At 33.4% G+C, this 16,954-nt stretch overlaps 2 protein-coding genes and 1 pseudogene across 4 annotated transcripts; 2 read left to right on the top strand and 1 right to left on the bottom strand.

Annotated features, from left to right (window-relative positions):
• Positions 1-1,663: 1,663 nt before the first annotated feature.
• LOC123264718 (cyclin-dependent kinase 9-like) lies at positions 1,664-15,519 on the bottom strand. 3 transcript variants are annotated; one of them, XR_006509409.1, is made up of 4 exons: positions 15,429-15,519; positions 15,152-15,313; positions 1,896-2,386; positions 1,664-1,833 (listed from the first exon to the last, which is right to left on the bottom strand). XR_006509409.1 is itself a non-coding variant. In XM_044728147.1 (2 exons), the coding sequence occupies exon 2, from the start codon at positions 8,156-8,158 to the stop codon at positions 7,343-7,345; it is 816 nt and encodes a 271-aa protein (XP_044584082.1). In that variant the 5' UTR covers positions 8,159-8,433; positions 15,152-15,236; the 3' UTR covers positions 7,265-7,342. The 3 variants fall into 3 exon arrangements, 2 of the variants coding, with proteins under 2 accessions (XP_044584082.1, XP_044584083.1); XM_044728147.1 differs by lacking the exons at positions 1,664-1,833; positions 1,896-2,386; positions 15,429-15,519 and adding an exon at positions 7,265-8,433 and having other exon boundaries at positions 15,152-15,236; XM_044728148.1 differs by lacking the exons at positions 1,664-1,833; positions 1,896-2,386; positions 15,152-15,313; positions 15,429-15,519 and adding exons at positions 7,265-8,433; positions 14,285-14,369.
• LOC123266410 lies at positions 12,818-12,929 on the top strand (annotated as a pseudogene).
• Positions 14,171-15,885, top strand: LOC123264716 (probable cytochrome P450 6d5). The gene is made up of 3 exons (XM_044728146.1): positions 14,171-14,621; positions 15,148-15,328; positions 15,408-15,885. The coding sequence occupies exons 1-3, from the start codon at positions 14,265-14,267 to the stop codon at positions 15,569-15,571; spliced, it is 702 nt and encodes a 233-aa protein (XP_044584081.1). The 5' UTR covers positions 14,171-14,264; the 3' UTR covers positions 15,572-15,885.
• The last annotated feature ends 1,069 nt before the right edge of the window (positions 15,886-16,954 follow it).

The following is a 16,954-nucleotide window of genomic DNA, read 5'->3' as shown; positions in this document are numbered from 1 at the left end:
GACTATTCCCGCGATGGTGTCTGTATGAGTGTGCGTGGGTGTGTGTGTGCATGTGTGTGTGTGTGTGTGTGTGTGTGTGTGTGTGTGTGTGTGTGTGTGTGTGTGTGTGTGTAAACCTCTCATAACTTTTGAACGGCTTGACCGATTTGATCGCGGTTGGTGCCATTCGAAAGGGTCCGACTAAACTTAGATTTTGAATACAAATTGGACCGATTCCGACTGATAGATTTTGAGAAATCTAAAAAAAACCGCGAAAAAAAATTTTTTCAAATGTGGTTTTTTTTTAATAACTTTGAAACGGCTTGACCGATCAATTCCAAAAACTAATTAGCTCTCAACATAAAAAAACCACTTTGATGGCCACCAAGCCGGTGAAAATCGGTTTATTCGTTCGTGAGTTATCGTTGACGAAAGAAATCGAAAAAAAGTGTTTTTTTCGAATTACACCGAAATTTCCGGTCGGATCAATTTGTGTTTGAAAATGTATCATAGAATTTGAAAAACTGCGTCGAATGCCGCCAACCGCGTGAAAATCGTTTCATTCATTCAAAAGTTATTGCGGTTTGAAAATTCAAAAAATAGTGTTTTATTAAATTTCTATCAGACTTTTGAGCTCTGTGAGCTCAAAACTACACGAAAATTATATTTTTGAGTTCGAAGAGCTCAAAAACGTAATAAGTGCAATTTTGAGCGCTTAATTACGAAAGTAGAGGGAAATTGCAGGGATGGCCTTCAGGGTCAACCGTTTTCCTAATTTTTTTTTCTCCAATGAACATTGAGAAATCGTCAGAGTATCTCTAGAAGAAGATCCTCTGAAAATATGAGCTCTTAATATTAATATTTAGAGGTGGTGTCATGTAATTTTCTATTTCCCATTTAAATAACATAGGAAAATATTCTTTTAAAGTTTGGAATTTTGTAACAACGAGCTACTTTATGGGTAAAACCAAACCTTTTACTTATGCGAAATTAAATACTCTACAAAAAAAGTCTGATTGAAGTTTTGCGTAAGTCCAAAATTCTTAATAATTTGACAAATGCTAATTTTTATTAATTATTAACGAAAAACATTTACTTATGGCTCATTCCATGTCAAATCAACCAATAGTTGAAAACAAACCCTTTCGATTTGGACAAATTTTGGTCAGAAGTTTTCTTTTATCATATAACGAAGTTATCCTTTCTGCGAAAGGAAAAAAAAAATTTTTTTTTTAAAGATATGCAAATTCAAACTTTCGCAGTTTTTCAATTTTGATTTTGTAATATCTCGAACACTTTTATAGATACAGGAATAGACTTTCGTTTGTTTGATAGGGGTTATTGAAAAAAAAATATTTTGGAAAAAAATTTTGTTAAATTCCAAATTTGTCAAATTTTTAATTTTTGAACATCGTCAAAAATGACAATTGACATCAAAATTTTGGCTCAATTTTTTTGTATAATACCTTGTACTGATTTTAAAAGATCCTGAAATTTTTAGAACTGTTTTTTTTTTTCAAAAATATAAATTTTTGAAATAAGAAAAAATTTTTTTTGTTTTTTGCAACTTCTAAATGAGGTAAAGTTATGCGAATACGTAGTATTATAATTTTAAGCATTAACAAATTAAACGCACGATGTGGAAATATTAAATATGGAAATATTAAATTTTTTAGTAACAAAATTCTGCTCTATCAATTTTATTAATCATAAACATAACAAATTTATAACTAAACTGTAATACATATTTCACTACCAGCTCCAATTTGGCCTGCAAACCCAATTCATGCAGAACAAGTAGAATGTGCAGACGTATAAATGATGGACTCTTTGGCAGTCATAGTTGTTGTTGCACTGAATAATTAAACAATAATGATGGTAGGATTTAGAAGTAAAAAAGAAATTTGTATACTTACCCGTTGTTCGCTGCAGTAGTACTTGCGACGTGTCTTGCCGTCTGACTGCGAGCAAAAAGTGATGATGATGATAATGGTGATGATGAGGACTATGAACAGCTTCATGACAGTATCTCAGCGCTGATAACACTGACTCAAAGTTAGTTGGGTTATCGTTTTGCAATGATGTTTACATCTGCAAGCATGCTTGATCAATGATCATCAAGTAAGACGGGGACGATAGTGATGATGATGGTGACACATAGACACGAGCGTTGAATTGAATCTGGTGTAAATCTCAGGAGTTTTAGAACGGAGATGAAGATGGTGATGGTGATGGTGATGGAATATTGCTTATAGTTGACAAAACGTGATTTCAAAGCCACATTAGCATGCCAGGTGAAGCTCCAGGCATTGTACTATATGTGTCACGTCGTATCTCCTGATTCCTGATTCCTAGCGCTACTAACTCCCGATCTTTAAACTTGTAGCTTGTAGCTTGTATCTGCAGACTTGAGTATTTATATAGTTGGATTTTTGTTTATTCTTTTTATCGGTGGTCTAATTTTAGAATGACGATTAATGTTGTGCAAACGCTTCTGGGTGTTTACTTGTGTGATAATTTAAAAATTAAACAGCTCTTTACTCGAGTTTCTGCTATTTATTCTAAAGTAAACAATTCAGAGCGGAAATGTAAATAAATAAAATTCTGGATAATTTTATTTTTTTAACCGAGTGACCGTAGTGGAATACGAGCTAGAGTTGAGTTTACATTGAACATCGTTAGTGACTGTGCTGGAAAATCTTAAATGCTAGACTGGTAATTGTTTGTTTAGTTAATGTATACTGTGGAAATTTTTATAATGGATTTATAAATAAAATAATAACTGAGAGAATATTTTTGTTTGTTTAATTATTTTTTTAGTATATGTTACGTGTGAGCCTACTCCTGGTTCTTTACTAGTCACGTAAACAGACCTCCGGACTAGCTCAGCGTCTCACTGAAATTTATTTAGATGTTGAAAAGGGGTGGGTCACTCAGTGAATGAAGAAGACCGGTGAATTATGGAAATAATTGTTTTTTGGGCGTCACCAAAGCGCGGGAGTTACCCTAAATGGTCCTGAGAGTCTTCTTTAACAAACTAATTATATTTATGAAAGCGATTCTAATACAATACAATTATTGGTTTGCAGCAATACTAATGATTTTATAACAGAGAGAGAGAGAGAGAGATGGGACAGCAACGAGAATGAAAGTCTTAAGAGATAATTAATGGCGATGTTTATTAGCTCGGACTCGGCATAGATTCGGATAGACTAAACAACTGACTGATTACAAGTGGCCTCTCCTCCTGGAGGTCCCACATTTATGCAACCTCGGTCGCAGGTGCCATCGGACACCTGTATTATTGCGCTGAACTCGTCTTGTTCCGCGAATGAACTAAGATTATTCCGCCTTTAAGAACTAGGTAGTTATTGTCATGTTCCCTAGTCAACAGAAAATGGTATTAATGCGCCAAAAGTGGTTCCCAGTACTAAGGTACCTGTTCGCTCGATTCCCATGAGAGAGTGTCCCATCAGCACCACGTGCAACTTCGTCCGGCACAACTCGCTATTCTCGGTAACCTGAATTCGGCTAAGAATACAAAAGAAATGTCAGTGTTTATTTCTTGTGAGTAAGTTGGCCCATTGACTTATAGAAATATATATAATTTATCATAATGTTGACGGGAGGGTGGCCGACCCGTCACAATATTCTTGTCTCAAGATTTTCTCAATAAGAGTATTTTCACCTTATAATTAATAATAATGATAACAGTAATAAATTACTTATAGCAAATGAATATTAATGAAAAATATAAAATGAAAGATTTTTTACATGTTTAAAAATTTGGTGGCCCTGAAAAGGGCTATTTTTAACTTCCCGCTAAGAAAATCGAAGATTTTCAAAAATCGGGAAGTTATTGGTTTTACCCCGTTTTTCGAAAATCGAGTTTTCATCAGATCTCGATGTTTTGAGGTCCTAGGAAGCTTCCCTGAATGTTTTCGCGATGATGTCCGTATGTCTGAATGTGTGTGTGTGTGTTTTTTTTTTTTTTTTTTTTTTTTTATAGACGAGGTAAAATACGTTTACGTATGCCAGGACTTGGTGTTGTTGCCAGGACTAGGTGTTGGTGCCTGGGTATGTCGGACTCAGAAGACAATATTATTTTGCAACAATACCGACTAAACATCCTCCTCTCTCGTTTCCCTATAGATGTTACAGGGAAGACTGGATCAGGACCGCGTTAGCATTACTTCAATCCAGTCCATGTTGTGCCTCACGACACCTACTTCTTGTTATTACTGGTTTCTAATCCCTTTCTGCGATTTTTTCTTTCAAGAGACGCTGCGCGTAGGCTACTACAGCTGTCCAGTTTTCTTCTTTTTTGATCATGCAGGTTACCAAGCTCTCAGGGGAGAGCGCGGTGCCCATTGTTTCTTCGGTGCAGATTCTATCGTCCTTCCATCGATCACACTCGAAAAACGTGTGCTCGGCGTTGTCAATTTTGTCTGGACAGTATTTGCACGTTGGTGTGCTGTGCAAACCCATCTTGAATAGATAGGCATTGAACTGCCCATGTCCCGTCAGTAGCTGGGTCAGAAAGAAGTCCGTGTCCCCGTGCTTCCGAGAAAGCCAGACGTTGATGTTTGGGATCAGTCGCGCTGTCCATCTGCCTGTCTCTCCCGACGTCCATCGGTCCTGCCACTCTTGCTGCGTTTCCGTTTTTATCCTCGTTCTTGCCTCCTTCATGTTTTCGCCACCGATTTTAGCGTCGTAGAGTCTTGCTCTCTCGAACGCTAATAGGTCGATGGGCGCAGCTCCCGCAATGACCAATACAGCCGCTTCGGAAACCGTGCGGTAGGCGCAGGCAACTCTGAGAGCGCCTCGCCGCTGCACTGCTGCCATTTTCCGCCGATAGGTTTTCTGCTTTAATATATCTGCCCATATTTCCGCTCCATAAAGCAGTACCGAATGGACTGCTTCCAGAAGGACTCTCCTCTTTTTGGTTCTTGGTCCCATAGTATTCGTCGTAATTCTTGCTAGGCTAGACACCGTCTTACTGGCTTTCTGGCATGCACTATCGAGGTGTTCGCGGAAAGATAGTTTCTCGTCTATCATTACCCCCAGATAGCGCAGGGCCCTTGTTGACGTTAGCGTTATTCCTCCCATGTCCACAGCAAATGGTTTTGGGAACCATTTTTGGCGAGTCAGAACGACCATCTCGGTTTTGTGTTTTGCGAGTTTCAGGTGGTGTTTATCGAGCCAAGTCTCGACAGCATCAATGGTTTCCCGAACGAGTACCTCGTGGTGTGGGTTTTGTCAAATTTACCCGTTTGACCTCCAGGTTGTCAGTAAATTCACGTTTGAGTGCTTCACGGACTTCGCTCTCGGTAGAGATTTCATCTAAGTCGAGGATCTCGATCGTTGTTGTTGGTGTTAGCATCTTGACTGTGCCGATGTTTGCAGTGGCTGCCCTTACTGCATCGGTGAATGCCTTGCTGTCTTCGGTCTTTCGAGCCATTTCAAGGAGAACGCCTCCGTGTTTCGTCTTTTTATAGACCTTATGTCTACGCCCGTCTCGACAGGGCTTACCTTGGCCTTGATTTCCTTCAGGAGATCGGCGTATGTTCGCCCTTCAGCTGGTTGGACTAGGAGCTCCTTGGTTTCTTGGAGCCACCGCTGTTTGGCTGGTCTTGGGCTGTAGCAGCTTGAGTCACTGGCTTCTGTTCTTTCTTTTTCTTGTTTTGCCGAGTCACTTTGGTCCAGGTATCATCCCGGGCTGTCTTTTTCTGTGCTGGCTTGTCAATATCTGAGGAAGGGCTGGGCGTGGACAGCGGCCTCTTCTTGTTGCCATCTCCTTGCTGTGGTAATTTCTTAGGAGTGGTCAGAGGTGGCTGTGATTTTTTGTTCAGACTCGGAGATGTTTGAGTCGTTGACGCCGACTTCGTTGGTGATTTGTTGGCCAGCCTATATGCCGTACTAATAGACGAAACCAATTTTCTGATCTCATGGTGGAGATTCTTTTTGTCTTTTATGAAGTCGGCTAACTCATCAATCTTGTTGCCGAGCCTCTTCATTGGTGACTGTTGGCCGGTGACGGTCGGTAGAGAGTTCATTCTTCCTCAGTGGGTTTGATTAGTGGCAGGAGCAAAAGGTCCTCCACTTTTTGAAGGAATGTTGCTCAGCTGTCCGTTCTCTGCCATCTGGGCTGATTTCGTACTCCCTGTAACCTTGCTAGCATTGCTAGACAGCAGAGCCATGGGGTCTACTCCACTGTTCAAACGGTCGCTTGATAACGACGAGTTTAGACCCGTTTGCACGCCTTCCCTCGCCGGCACTGAGGTATCCATCCTCTGTACTGTAAACGATGTTTGAAAATCTTCTGACATTTCCATATCATGTTTTGCTAGGTTTTGGTCCACCCCGAGTATTCTATTTCCTCGGTACCCGACGCATCTGACGTGCAGATATGCCAGGCATTCCCCTATCCGCCACCTGAGGAGGCGCCCGATGCGGGACCCAGCAAGCCCGACACGAGGTGTGTGTGTGTGTGTGTGTGTGTGTGTGTGTGTGTGTGTGTGTGTGTGTGTGTGTGTGTGTGTGTGTGTGTGTGTGTGTGTAACCCTTTTATAACTTTTGAATGGCTTGACCGATTTCATCGCGGTTGGTGCCATTCGAAAAGGCTTGACCAAACTTAGATTTTAAATACATTTTGAATCGATTCGGACCGGTAAATTTTGAGAAATCTCAAAAAAACTACAAAAAAAAATTTTTTGAAATGTGGTTTTTTTGGAATTACTTTTAAATGGCTTCACCGATCAATTCCAAAATCTAATCAGCTCTTAAGATCAAAAAACCACGTCGATCATCGCAAGCTCGGTCAAAATCGGTTGATTCGTTCGTGAGTTATCGTTGTCGAAAGAAAACCGAAAAAAGTGTTTTTTCGGAATTATTTCGAAATTCCTGGCTCGATCGATTTAAACTTGAACATTCTTCATGGAGCTTCAAAAACTGCGTCGAATATCACCAACCGCTTGAAAATCGGTTGATTCATTCGAAAGTTATTGCCGTTTGAAACTTCAAAAAATTGTGTTTTATTAAACTGCTATTAGAGTTATAAACTCGAAGAGCTCAAAATGACACAAAAATCATATTTTTGAGCTCGGAAAGCTCAAAAGAGTAATGTGTAATTTTGAGGGCTGAAGTACAAAATGAGCGGGAAGTTGCAGGGATGGCCTTCAGGGTCAACCGTCGTCCTAATTTTTTTTTTTTTAGGGTAAAGGAAAAGAAAAATTATCTATAAATTATAAATAACATAATGCTATATATCAAAATAACTTCAGTAAATACGATCTTGATAACCATCATAAGTTCTGACGATAGTAGGTCTAGTCGCACCAGTGGATATTGAATGGTAAGGATGTTACATGTGTCTTGCTGGTCTTCGTGATGATGTATGGGATTCCAAAATACTCTGCGAGTGTTGAGTCAATATTTTACCCAAGTCAGAAGGCAGTGGATCAGTGTAGAAGAAGTCATGGTCTAACGCCAACCTGGCATCGTATCTCTTGCTAGGATCAAGAATCAAAAGTTTTTTCAATAAATCACAAGCGTATGCATCCTTGATATATGTCTTTAATCTTTCTATGCCTCTTTTTTGTCGTACTTTGGGTAAATCAATTTTGTTAAATAAATCAAGACTTTTAACACTTGGCCATACCTCTGTTGTAATTAAACCACAGAATTTTGATATCAATGTTAGCTGTTGTTGTTCAAAGTTACCTTGCATAATCGGAGATTTGGTCCACATTTCAGCCATTATACACTCCATGCCCCACAAATCAATGGGAGGTCCATAATTTCTATCTCCTAGAAGTAACTCTGGTAGCCTGTACCAAAGTGTAACTACACGATTGGTATAGCGATTTTCTTTGTTAGATTCACTTGCACTGAACGCCCTTGACAACCCAAAATCAGCTAATTTTAGAACACCATTTTGAGTTATTAGAATATTTGCTGATTTTATATCTCTGTGTAAAATATTATTACTATGAATGTAAAATAATCCATGTAATAATTGCTGCATTATTGTTTTGATATCACTTAAACGAAATGTTAATTTAGTATTGGAAATCAATTTAGCAAGATCATAATCACAGAACTCAAGTACGAGATAAAATGTGGGAAGATAGCGCGTGGATTGAGTGCCTTTGGTATGACAAACCTCAATTAGTTTCATATTTGAAATATTTAATATAATTTGATATTAGTTGCATATTTGTCATAACATTATTTGTTTGTTTCTTTATAACGTTATCACGTAAAACTATAATCCATAAATCGACTTTACAGACAACTAATTTTTTCCAACTAATTTAAGTACAAAGATACTTCAGCAACATTTGTCAACGACCATATTATGCTGAGTCAAAACACCAGTTCTCGTTCTCGTCAGGTAATGGTCATGAACGGATGGGCTAAGTACATCCCTTGAACTTGGGCATACCTGCAAAACTAAAATTACTACTCAGTAATTTCGTTGTAGTTGAATTAAATGTTCAACGGCAAAAATTAGTGCTAACAATTAATAATTAAAATTAGTGAAAAAAATAATTATTTACCCCGCGAAAACCGAGGTGATAATAACAAATTGATTCTCAAAAATGTAAAGTGTAGTGTGACAGGTATGATTACTGACAGTGGCTTCCCGTCTCAAAATTTAACGAACAATGACTTATTACATATTTTAACAAAAGCTAAAAACCCAAAAGACATTAATAGATTATTTACAAAAAAAATGCCGCAATAATTGCGACCAATAATCTTAATAAAATGGGAAAGCAAAATAAAAGCAGTGAAAGTGAAGTGCTTGATAAGCATAACGTAAAACAGTTGAAAAATGAAATTCGTGATTTGAAAAAAACAATATTAGAACTAACAAAAATCAATGAAAAATTGAGAAGTAAAATGGTCATAGATGATGAAGAAACAATGGAGACAACTTCCAACAGTGAAAATCTACAGTTAGATCCTGAAGTCGTAGCAGACACCCAAGATGGATCATGGCAAACGGTTTTAAAAAGGAAAAATAAACGATATAAAGTATCAAAAAACGAAACCATAATTAATAAGAACAACCAGACCGATAAAATAAAAGAAAAGGACAATAACACTCCGACAACAATGAACCAAAAAGAAACCAAAAATAGACGGCCCTTCAAACCTCCTCCTATTAACATAGTAGGTCAATCGCCAAGAGATACTGTCACCGCAATAAAAAACGGATTAAAGACAGACAAATTCAACATTACAAAGCACAGCGAAAATCTCCATTCGCTAAAATTAGAAAACTATGAAGATTTTCAAAATACCAAGAAAATTTTACGCGAAGTGAAAACACAATTTTATACATATACTCCAAAAGAAGACAAGCTACAAACGCTACTCTTAAAAGGATTAGACAAAGAATATAAACCAGAAGAAGTACTGGATTTATTAAAGAACAAGAACTTCCAAACGTGAATTTCATTAATGTAAGCAGATTCGAAACATCGAAATCGAAGTTAAAAGGGTGGATTCTCCCAATATACATAGTTCAACTCAGCGCAGACAGCAATAAAACTGGAGTGCATGCAGTAAAACATCTAGACCATCATAAAATTACATGGGACTACCTGCGAAGGTCAGAAATAACACAATGTAAAAATTGTCAAAGGCTTAATCACACAGCGGCAAATTGCTCTATGGCATACCGATGTGTAAAATGCGACAAAAACACATGGCCCAAATAACTGCCTATTAGAAAAAAAAGACGACGATAGGTCTAAACTTTTTTGTACATTGTGTCAAAAATATGGTCATCCGGCAAATTATAAAGGGTGCCCAAAATACAAAGAGTTCAAAAATAAAAACTCTCAAACAGGAAAAAAAGATAACAGAGGCAACAATACAGACTCAACTATAGAAAAACAGACTGGAAAAAATTCCAAAAAAACTTAGACAAAACATATAACAGAAATTCCTAAAGACAAGAACTTAAGCAACGACGAAATAGACAATTATTTAAACATATTAGAATCTAGAATAAAACAAGCAATTAAAACAATAGTCCCAAAAATTAAAGAAAAATATAGCGTAGAATGCTATAGAAATAAAACAATCATAAATTTGGAAAAATGGAAAAGTTCTCTTATTACTAGTATTAAATAAATTAAATTAATAAAATTTACCGTAAATTCAATCATAACGACAACGTACACTTACAAGACTTAAAAGACCAATTACATGGAGTTAGGACCTTCTCAAACTTGAATATAAAAAATCTATAAATGATTACTGGACAAACAAGATAAAAAACATACCTAAAAACTCTGAACACATGTTTCCTATAATTAATCAAATCTTCAGACCGAAAGGCAAATTAAAAATTGCAACTCTCCACGTAGACGAAACAAAAAGACAATTGTTACAAGATACTGAAGACGTGACAAAAATACCACTAAACATCAACAAATACATTATAAATGACCCACATGACAAACTCAATGTATTTGGAAAACACTTTGGAAGAATTTACACACAAAATGACAGCTTAGGAACAGAAGGACTCAAAAACGTTGTAACAAAATATACAAATACTCTTAAAGACGAAATTATAAATGATGAAATAAACCATACAACCCTAACTTTATTCACAAAAGATAATCCCGCCAACGATCCTAAAGATCTACCTGATTATTTTACTAATTCTACTGAAGTAATAAAAATTTTCAGAAAATTAAATAATAAAAAATCATCAGGACCGGATAAAATTCCTAACATTGTATTAAAAAATCTCCCAATAAGCATTATAGAGGATCACTGTATATTATTTAATAACGCAATGAACATCATGCACTTCCCAACAAAGTGGAAGCAAGCAGACGTGATCGCTATAAAAAAAACCAGGTAAAAATGAAAACGACCCATCTAGTTATAGGCCAATAAGTTTACTACCTAATATAGGAAAAATATATGAAGTTATAACATGTAACAGAATAATAAACCATTGTAATAATGAAAAAATTATACCAGACCACCAATTCGGATTTCAAAAAAAATTATCGACTATTCACACTATCACAAAATTCACTTCTGATATTTGTGAAGCTTTAAACAATGACGAATGTGTAGCAGCATGTCTTATAGACTACGAAAAAGCATTTGACACAGTGTGGATACGTGGACTAATATTTAAACTAATGAAATACAAATTACCTAAATATTTAATTAAACTCATATGGAATATGATAGATAACAGAAAATTCCAAATAACAGACGGACAAAACAAATCAAAAAATATGTATACTCTACCCAACGGACTTCAACAAGGGATAGTATCATCACCTTTGTTATTTAACTTATACAATAGTAATGCCCTTTCTTTAGGAGACATAAACGACGATAATGCGGAAAAAGACATACCAGGTAACGAAAATAGACTCACTGACAGAGGACATAAAAGAAAATTAACCAATGCCGAAAAAAATAAAACCAAAACGAAAGCTATAGCCTTTGCAGATGACCTTGTAACCTACGTCATTGGCAAACATATAGAAACAATACAGGACAAATTACAGAAACAATTTAATCTAATACAATTTTACAGTAATAACTGGAGACTTAAAATTAATGACATGAAATGTGAAACCATGCTGTTCCGACCGAAATTAAAATCAGCAACTAACAAAATCCAACGCAACTATAAAAAATTCAAACTAACATCAAATGACGATGAAATCCCCCACAAACAATCTGTTAGATACCTCGGTGTCCAAATAGATCAACATCTTACATTTAGAGAACACATTAAAAATCAATTTAAAAAAGCAAACGCAGCATTCATGAAATTTCATAGAATGTTTTATAATAAACACCTAAACGAAAGAATCAAAATCACCTGCTATCAATCTTTAATAAGACCATTACTAACATACGGAGCTCCAATTTGGTTTAACCAAAATGCTCCAATGATAGAAAAAATGAGATCATTCGAACGCAAATGCTTTAGAACTTGTTTAAAAATGTACAGAACTGAAACATCTGATTACCAAAAATACATTAAAAATCAAACCTTATACGACAAAGCTAACATCCCCAGAATTGACTCACACATTTTACATCTAATCGGAAATCATTGGGCTAACTCAACAAAAATTCTAACAAACTCAAATATTAACAAGTCCTTAATACCAAAACAGCAATACATTTAAAAATCGTTAAAAAAAGGCTACGTGCCTCCAGAGGCTTTTTCCTGGACAAAAATAATTACCTGCAAGACCGAGACAATAAACCCGTATTATATAATTATCTTCGAAGTAAATTACAGACAGAAATTTTATACGAACCAAACCTAAACACAACAACAGATAACCCGAAATGGCGTTTTGACATGTCAATTCCAACAAAAGACAGAAAAAATATTGAAAGAAAAAATACAGATAAATATTGGTGGTTGAAATAATTTTCTCATTACCACATCATCCTTTGTACATATGTAAGTATTTTCCACTTAGTTTAAGCCTTAGCTAGTAAGAAAAAAAATAAAAAAAAAACAATAAAATAATAATAATAATAATAATAATAATAATAATAATGCAATAACGGAGTTTACAACCCTTCTCCAGTATAGAAAAAAAAAATAATTTATTCATACAATTAAAAAATAAAAAGAAAAAAAAACTGAAATCACCTCGAAAGAGCAAGAATTTATAAGAAAGTTGTACTGCATTGCGTTGCCCAGCCTGGCCATTATGTGTATTAAAAATTGTAATTAAAGCTTGTTTTAGTTTGTTTAAGCATTAAATAGTTTAAGGAATAATTGTAAATTTTTTATGGGTTCAATAAAACAAACATTTATAAACTAAACTAAACAAAACACCAGTTCTCGTCCGATCACTGAAGTTAAGCAGCATTGAGCGTGGTTAGTACTTGGATGGGTGACCGCTTGGGAACACCACGTGTTTTTTTTCAATGTAATATGCAACTTCGCGTTGAAATAAATAATTGTTTGCTTTAATTAAAAAGCAAACTAAATAATTTGAATAGAAAGTTATTTTCTACATTTTAGTTTGATTTTTGATCAAAGCGTGTATGTTAGTTTTTCAAACTCTAATTTTTTTAATTGTAAAACGTACGAATTTTCCTAGTTGATGATAATCTTGGTCACACACTTTTTAATGCGCATTAAATCTTTCTGGTATAAATTTAGAGAAATTATATGGGTGATTCTCTGTAAGGATGTTTTTTGCTGTCCCAGGCATTTTTTTATTAGAAAAATTGTTATTTTGTTACCAAAAAAAATTTATTACGAAAGTAAAAAAACATTTCTATTTGGAGCATTGAAATCTAAAATGGAATAAATTTTGGTTTTTTTGCTATAAATTCGTAAACCACCGAAACGTCAGTCCCCTAGGCTGTCCCAGTCCCAAAGTTAAAACTTTAAGATTAAATTTTAAGTTATTCGTCAATAATATATAATTTGGTCCATAATGTTTATAAACTTAATTAGTTAACTAACAATCTTCTTCAATAAAAAGTACCGAAAGTTAATTTGTTTCATTAAATTCATTAAACCAAAGTTTGTCCCAGGCATTTTAAGATCAGTCCCCTGCCAGAAGTTCAAAGCCAAAAAAAAAATCTAGCGTGTTATTTTACCTTTTGTAAGGTTTATAAGGATCTAACTAGCCGTAAGTTAATAACCATAGGGCTGTTAGCGCTTTATCGGCATTTTTGTTTATAATTTATTTATAAAATTGGATCCATAAGTCTTAATATTATTCTAATTAACGTAAACATGCATTGAGAACTTAAAAGTTAAATGCATTAAAATAGTTTGCTTGATTTTTTCTCAATTTGATAAAAAAAATCAGTCCCCTGGCAGTCAGTCACCTGTCATGTTATATGGCAAAAGATACACAAGTATCGAAAAAGCAAAAATTAATTCGGCTGTTTATTTATTATAATTAAGCTGATAGTTTTGTAGCCCTTGTTAATTTTTTTTCTAATAAAATCAAAAATAATTTAGCCGGACAATTTTGTACAGATTTAAGACATTCTTACAAAGAATCACCCATATATTGTCATAAAAAATGATTAAAAAATCGTCATAAGAATTATTAAAATTTTTCCATATAGATTTTTAGAATTTGTTATTGACATTGAATTCTTCCATTTAAAAATTAATTATCAATTAATAACTTAGTTCAATATTTATCAGTAACAATCGAATTGATCTATCAGTATCTCATGACCTTATCTGATAATTTTCTTAATTAATCTCTTTCAATACGATTAATGAGAAAAAAATGTACCAGATATTACATACCTCTTCTTACTTTCACGTAGAGAAAATAATTAGTAATATCATAAATTTTCAACATGTTACAGGGTTGGAGGGTGACAACCTTTTGTTCCAGTCCGGAACATTTTTTTCTGGCTTTGAATCAAGTTCAACTACAGCGACTTTCACTCTTATGGAGTTAGCAAAGAAGAAAGAGTATCAAGACCGTGCTCGAGAAGACATAAAAAAAGCTATTGACAAACATAGATGGACTTTCGAGGCTTTCAATGATATGAAGTATTTGGATCAATGTATCGCCGAAGGCGTGAGATTACATCCGTCCGTTTCCACAATCGATCGTTATACTCTCCAGGATTATAAAGTACGTTATTAAATGAAAATATCCATTCATTTATGCTAATAAAATTAACAGAAATCTGAAAATTTTAATGATTTTCTTATTAAAAATTATTACAAAAATAAAAAATTGCACTTATAGTTTTTAAAATCTTTTAAATATAAAATTTTCTTTTTATTTTTTATAATGATTTTTAGTTCTTATTTAATTAATTAAAAATCAAAATTTTTTTATTAATGTCTGCTGATTTCTGGATAATATTTATATGAAAATGAAATTTACAGAAATTTTAAAATTTTTATGATTTTTCTTATTAAAAAAATTATTACCAAAAATAAAAAAGAAAAATTTTATATTTAAAAGATTTAAAAAACTATAAGTGCAATTTTTTGTAAGTATTTTTTTGGTTCTAATTTAATTAATTTACAAAATCAAAAAATTTTTTAATGCCTGCTGATTTCAGGATCATATTTATTTATATTTTGTTCTATCTAAACAATAATAAAGATAATTCAAAGATAAGTACTGATAAATAATTATTGTATTTTAGATACCTGATACGAACATTATCATTGAAAAAGGCACTCCGATTTATATTTCCCTGTATGGCTTGCATGGTGATCCAAAATTTTTCGACGAACCAGAAGTATTTAATCCTGATCGGTTTAGCGAAGACCAAAAAATTTCTGATGCGTACATTCCTTTTGGAGCGGGACCTAGAATGTGTGTTGGTAAGTAAATGATGTATGAAAATTAGAAATAATATTCTATTAACATAGATGAAAAAAAAATTAATTTTGTTAACTGCAGGTATGAAAGTCGGACAATTACATGTCAAAGTTGTGCTCTCAATGATTTTGTCCGAGTACGAAGTCCATCAGAATCCAGAAGAAATTTATAAGTTAGACTCACGGTCAACTTTTACTGCTGCTGCAAATGGCATCAATATTGAGTTTAGAAAATTGATCAAATGATAGATTTATACTATTTTTGTATATTATTATTAGCTATTTAATTACACAGACTCATGAAAAAATAAATTTTACGCTTGCTTAACTTCTATGAAAAGCCAAAAAAAATTTTTGTTTGCAGATTACTGTTGAATGTTACCAAGAGAAGCAAACAAAAAAAAAATATAAAGAAGAAATGATTTTCATACATGATTTAGTTAAAAATGTATTTGCAAATAAGAATATCTCTTAGAAGAAAATCATTTTGAACAGTTTCATCGACTTCAAGCAAGTCGAAAAATTTATCAGTTAAAGAATTTTTTTAAATCAAAATAACGATGAAGCTTTTAAAAAATAATTTTTTTGGTTAAAAAATTTTTCTTTCGAATCAAGTTAAATTTTTTTTAGTGTAAATTGAGGAGCTGAGTTTCAAAAGGGTATCTTTTAATAAATATTCGAATTTTTTTTTTTTAATAATCGGGTGTAAAATCATTTTTAAAAATTAATAATCCATTGATATTTTGTTTTTTAGTATTCATTTTAAATGGTTTTATAATTTATTAATTAAAATATTAAAAATAGTTAATTGTTCTAATGTTTAATAGTTAATTTTTCGTAGTTATTATTTCCAAAAATAAAAAATTTGTTGAATTATCTTTGTTTGTTTCGAATAAAAAAATATTATTCGATGATTATTCTGTCAAGTAAGCCAAAAACATCTTTTTTATCACTTAGGATTAAAAAGGTACTTTTTTTATCACTTTGGATCAAAAGGATACTTTTTATCACTTCGGATCAAAAGGGTACTTTTATCACTTCGGATCAAAAGGGCACTTTTCTAAATTCAACTAATAACAACACTGAGAATTATAAAGTTTTTTTTATAAAAATTAAATTACGCCTTTATCACCACGAGCAATATGCATGAGAATAAAAAAAAATTTATAGTTTAAAGTAAACAGTTTTTTACGTGTATTGAAAAAAACTAAAAAATAAAAAGATACCCTTTTGAAAATCAGCTGCTCAATTATGATTTTTTTATAAGTTTTATCTGTAATAACAGAAAAAAATTATTAACTATTGCATAACTAATTGAAAAATTGTGATAAAAATTTTTTTAGGAGGATTATTGTACATTTATATATCCAGTAAGCCCCTTAATTGTTTCATTTCTTAAATTTTCTATTTAATATGTTAAAATAATTTTTATTAAGTGTCCAAAGTAGAAGAAAATTATAAATATTGGTCCTACAGCTCCGGAAGTAAGGATTTTTTTTTGAGAAATTTCCTCCTTTTTTTTAATATTTTTAAAGTTTGAAAAATCTTTATTAGTTTTTGAGATATTTGTAAAAAACTAAACCCCCCCCCTTTTTTTTTTTAATTAATTGTTAATAACTGTTGCAATTT

The sequence above is a fragment of the Cotesia glomerata genome, linkage group LG5 (genome assembly GCF_020080835.1).
Source record: "Cotesia glomerata isolate CgM1 linkage group LG5, MPM_Cglom_v2.3, whole genome shotgun sequence".
In the NCBI taxonomy this organism is placed as follows: Eukaryota; Metazoa; Arthropoda; class Insecta; order Hymenoptera; family Braconidae; genus Cotesia; species Cotesia glomerata.
The sequence above is the reverse complement of the archived record's forward strand: the minus strand, read 5'-3'. Positions and strand labels throughout refer to the sequence as shown.